This window comes from Crocuta crocuta, unplaced genomic scaffold, assembly GCF_008692635.1.
Source record: "Crocuta crocuta isolate KB4526 unplaced genomic scaffold, BGI_CrCroc_1.0 scaffold1012, whole genome shotgun sequence".
NCBI lineage: Eukaryota > Metazoa > Chordata > Mammalia > Carnivora > Hyaenidae > Crocuta > Crocuta crocuta.
In genome coordinates, this window is record NW_027530844.1 from 279151 (window position 1) to 284858 (window position 5708).

Here is a 5708-nt window from a genome sequence, read left to right on the forward strand (position 1 = left end):
TTGCATTCCCCTGTTACTATTCAGGAGGACTATTGATGGTGGCAATTTGTGAGAGGCAGAGTAGCATTCCACAGTTCTATCATTATGTATTTTAATGAGCCTCTGCTGCTGGCCTATGACCTTCACAGGTACTTCTCAATTTGGTTTCAATTTTCCCCCTTAGACAGGAAGGCAGTCCAGGTATGGAGTTGGGTATTTTCATTTTCCTAGTTCAGTTAAGCTCTAGTAGTATATTAAGATATGGTAAAATAGTTTTTCTTAAGAGTAGGCTTCGCTAGGAAGAATGAAATGTGATGTGCATATTTTTTAAAGAGCTATTTTTCCTCTTTTGCCCTCTCAGAAGCATGGAAACACGAGTGATTTTTTCTCACATCTTCACTGTGAGAACTTGATAGGGCTCCTGATGGTAAAATTCACAAAAGTGTGGGAGTCCCCCTAGGACCAAGCCCCCTTAGAATTTTTAACTCTCACACCTGTCCACACTGAACCTCTAGAAATTCATCAATTGCAGATTAGGGTTTCCTACCCCTGTACTGGTTCTCAAGGAGTTTTCTGCTCCTGGGCTCCTGATCCATTAAGTTCTGATTTTCTGTATCTGCCTGTCTATTTCTTCAGTTTTGGGGACAGTAGTTTCTTCAATGACCTCAGTTCTCTGATCTAAGAGGAGTTGATTTTCAGTTAATTACACTTTTTTTCTTGTGTGGGTGGAAGAGATGATTTCCAAACTTCTTACATGCCTGACTGGATTGCAGGGAAATTTTTGAGGCATCAAATACATGTTTATTGTACAAAGTGTTCATAACACAACTATCTTTTAATTAATATACTTTGGTTTTCTTTTAAAGGAATAAAAAGTAAAAAATTATGGAACATTTACTTTTTTTCATATTTCTTTTTTTCTCAAATAGATCCTAAATGCCCAGGAGATGTTGATTTTCATTATAGTGACTGGGACATTAAGACAATCACCAGCTCCTTGAAATTCTACCTCAGGTATACCTGATATGCTTTGGAACTTTGTTTTTCACACTTGATGACATTTTTCTGGGTGGATATTGGAGCTTATATGGTCACAGTTTCTGGAGGTTGGATAGGATTGCTAAAGAAAAAAAGAGTTAAGAGAATTTCTTTCCAAACAGAGAATGTGCATTAGAAGACATTTAATCTGGGAATTTAAGCAAGTGAAGCATCAAAATAATAGGATTGTTATTGAAAAATTGCTTTTTCTTAGGGATAAGATTATTTAAAAACTCATACCCTTAAAATAATGGAAGTTTTGCCATTGTGCATAGATATAATGATGTTACAATGTGCTCACTAGTAATATCAGGACTTAGAACAATTCAAGGTTGTTAACATGTTTTGGTGAATAATAACTATTTTGAAACATTAGGTTGCTTTTATACAAACATGTGTGTTTGTGTGTTTATATGTCATATTTCATGCTTTAATGCATGTAATAGAAAAAAAAAGAAAGTAAAATCATAAAAATATTAGAACTGAATGAATTGACAGAAGTAGGAAAACAAAATTTACTTTATCAGCAAAATATGGAGATGTGCAGTGGTGATGAATATATCATTTAGTTAATTGGCATAAATTTATATTATGTAAAAGTATTTGGGAAATATACTTTTTAAACCTATTCATTTCTTACTATTCTTTATGTGCAATATTATGCACCATAATTTATTAAATAAAAGTCTTTTTTTCAATTATTGTACCCTACAGACATTAAGATAGATACTTGAATATCATTAATCCAAAGTAAATTGGGTCTCAGATATTGCTGCTAAATGACTTTCTGCTGTAGTATAATCTTACAACTTTATATAAACATGGATGATCTTTCCAGGAGTATTTCTTCTGCATCTGCAAAAGAAGAAGGGTACTATAGTTGGAGAGTTTATTCTGTGCTAAGCAGTGCTCTAGTTGCTTACATGGGCTATGTCATTTTTTTTTTTTACAATAATCCTGTAAGGTAGGTAGTACCATACTATTTTATAGATGAGGAAATTGAAGGGCAACCCCTTCTCTATTCAGTATATCCACACTCACAGCTCATATTATTTGAACCTAAGTATCTCTGACTTGTAGGTCACTTATTTTGGAGCATATTTTTCCCCTGTCTCCCACCCCCAGGGGTTATGGCCTCCTTGGAGTTACTTGGGTAATTTTAGTGAAGATAGAGAGCAATCTACTATGCATAGTTTTAGAAGACTGATGATGGTAATAGTGAGAGTAAAAGATTCTGTCTCTATCCTTCTTCAAAGGAGTCAAGTTTTTTCAAAGATTTATATAGGTTAAATACATCCCCACATTATGTCTTTTCCAGCTCATTCTATGATAAGCAGTGTGGCCCTTTTGAAAGATGGGAGAATCAGGCCTTAACGCCTGAATGAGCAGTACCCCTAGTAAGAGATTTTCCTTAAGACTTATGTGTGGGCCTTTTATATGCACTAGCCAGTCAACACCCTTTGGGTTTCTCAAGTACATTAATATTTTCAGAGAGAGCCTNGCGGGCCTCTTCCATCTGTATTATAGGTACCTAACTCAACCCTTTTCTCTAACATTTTCAGAAAAGTACTCCAAAATCTATCCTTTATCTCTCTTTTGTTTTTAATCTCTCTTTTCCAACTGGCTCTTTTTTCTCAGAATATAAATATGCTCCCATAAAGCACATCTTTGTGCTTTTGTCTTTGACCTTGTGCCTTTTCTCATTTATTCATTCTACCATTTACTAAATCAGTAAACATTTCCTGTGTAGCTAGTCTATGTCTAGCATGGTGCTAGGCAGGAGGCATACAGTTGTGAATGGATGTGATCTCTGATTTTAAAAAGGTTATAGTTGAGTGAGTGGCAGGAAAAAAAATAAGTAATCATACAAATATAACAAACTGTAATAAGTACTCTGAAGGAAAGGTACAAGGTAGTATGAAGGCTTATAGCAAGAAAACCTGATTTATTCTGGTTCTTCGTTTGAACTGAGGTTTGAATTATAACTTGGAGTCAACTGGGAGGAGGCAGTTCCAGACAAAGAGATCTGCATATGCAAAGGCCTTGAGGCACAAGAGAGTATGATCCCTTCAGGAAACTACATGTGCCAGTATAGGTGGAGTATTAAGTGTAGAGAGAGAGGGAGAGATATGTAGGGGCAGACATTGAGAGGCTGTATGGGACATTTTAAGAATTGGAGTCTGGGTTCATTTTTAAATGAATGGAAATAAATTGAGAGATTTTAAACAAGTGACATGATGAGATTTGCATTTTGAAAAGAAAACATATAGAGATCAGATTATAGGGAATCAAAATAGGTAGAGATAGAAACCAATTAGCAGGCTATTGCTGTGGTCAATGAAAGAGATGATGCTTCTGCTTTAACTAGGGAATATGAATGTATATTTTTAGAAATAAGCATAATCAAGAAATTTGGGGAGTAAATTTAGATATGAGAATGGGGGAGAGGGAGATAAAAGAATGACTTCCATGTTTCTGACCCATACAACCAAATGATGGGCATACATTTCCTGATTTGAGAAACAAAAGAAAAAGACTGGATGTAAGAGAGATGACAAGTTGGGTTTTAGATATGTCAAATTTGGGTGTTTATGAAGAAATCAGGGCAAGGTATTAAGTGAGGAATTGCATATATGGGAATGAACTCAGAGAAGAGTTCTGAGCTTGAGCTAAAAAATTGTGAATCATTGACAATATAGATGACAATTGAGGCAGGAGCTTGGATGAGATTGCCTAATAAGAGAAATACTTCATACCTTCCTATTCAAGCTTCAGTATATAAAGTAATATACACTCAGTGTCTCTACTTCTTAACCTCCCAGTTTACTCTTTAACCCATGGCAGTCTCCCTCTCACCAACTCTTATCCACTAAAGCTGCTCTTGTCAAGGTCACTAAGTGACTCCTTCAATGCTAAACACAATGGACAGTTGTCAGTCTTTACCGTACTTGATTTCTTTGTAGCATTTGAAACTATTACCAAGCCCTCCTTGAAACATTGTCTTTTCTTGGATTCTACTGTATCACTTGCTTTTGGCTTTCCTCACACCTTTTTGACCATTTTAGCAGTTCCCTTTATGGACTTTCTACCTGATATTTTCTAGGATTCTCCTCTCTTTTTACTATACTGGAAGAAGGGAAAATTCAAATATCCACAGGGGCCAGGACATGAAAATGAATGAAGCAGACTACATTCATATTAAACACATTACATATTGCATAGTGATACCTTTGTTTATATATAATCAGCAATATTATTTACTTCCACAAATAACCATATAGGCCTAATATAGCCAAATCTTTCATTTTTTTCAATAAGATTAGAAAAGATGGAATTTTTATGTGAAATATCTCAAATTTTTAATATTCTGATGACTGGTTCAATTGCATTTCTTTTTATACACTATTCTGGACAAATAATAAATGGAAATCCTCATATAGCTATTGGCTGTGAGTTGTTCATCTCTCCTTGAGCAGTGGTATCTGTTCTCATGGTTTTAATCACTCACCTAGGTTCGTGATTTCCACTTTTCAGATTTAGAAGGGACTCCTTCCATCTGCCTAATAGACCTCTCTCTTTGGTTATTCTAAAAGTCCCTCTAGCTTAGGATCTCCACTTCCTTCCGAATCAACTTCTATTCTATCCAGTCTCCCAAACCACATGACTTTCTCCCTCACTAGTATACCCAGTCATTGAAGAAGTTCTGTCTTTAATGTCTTTTAAAGAATTCTCCTTATCGTTTCTTTCTATCATTGATTCCACTATTTTCTTAGGCCTTTATTGTCTCTCAACTGGATTACTACAATAATAACAGTGGTAGGCATTATAACAGTGATTAAGAACATAGACTCAAGTCAGACTGACTAGTTCTGTCATTTACTAGCCATGTGTGGTCTTGGATAAATAATTTAACGTCTCTGAACCTCAGTTTCCTCATGTATGAAATTGAGATAATAACAGTATCTGCCTTACAGAGTTGTTATGAGGATTAAATTAGTAAATATATGCAAATCACTTAGAACAATAAAGAGTTTACTACTACTACTACTACTACTACTACTACTACTATTATTATTATAAGTAATTACTTCTTCTGAGCCACCCACCACTTACCTTTATTTTATCACACTGGTCCTTTTACATTGCAAATTTTGTATATGGCACTCTTCTCAACTAGACTATTACCTCCTTGGAGGTTTGGGATCTCTCTTACTCATCTCTGGATCCCCAATATCTGGCACAATGCTAGGCACCGATAGGTGCTCAGCCATTATTTTTTTACTAAATAAAGAAATTTATTGGGCACCAATTATCTCCTCCATTAAACTGGGACTGGAATAACTGCTCCATCTCACAGGATCATTGGAAGGATCAGATGCTAGCATAGATATGAAGCACTTTGAAAACTAAAGATCTATAAAACAGCAAGGACTTTATAGCAGTATTCAGAGTGGTTCCACTTTAGAATTTTGCAGAACTGGTTTGAAACTCCTTTTACTTTTAGGAACTAATTGGAGACCTTGTTAGACTAGTTGGCCTATACTTTTGCAGGGTTTTCATTGAATTACTACTAACTAGGATTCCTCTGACAAAGTTTCAGATGAAGAGAGAAATGTATATAGTCACTAAGCTATGGGGCTCAGAAACTTAAGCCTTGCTGCCCATGAGGGTCTAAGGCCTGGATATTCCTC

The 5708-nt window shown here is 35.4% G+C and overlaps 1 protein-coding gene across 1 annotated transcript in view; it reads left to right on the forward strand.

Moving 5' to 3' along the window:
- Window positions 1-5708, forward strand: part of OPHN1 (oligophrenin 1) — a 404963-nt gene that overhangs the window by 257935 nt on the left and 141320 nt on the right. The window contains 2 exon segments of the mRNA XM_077769252.1: window positions 909-993; window positions 1474-1476. Coding sequence (XP_077625378.1) covers window positions 909-993; window positions 1474-1476 — 88 coding nt within the window.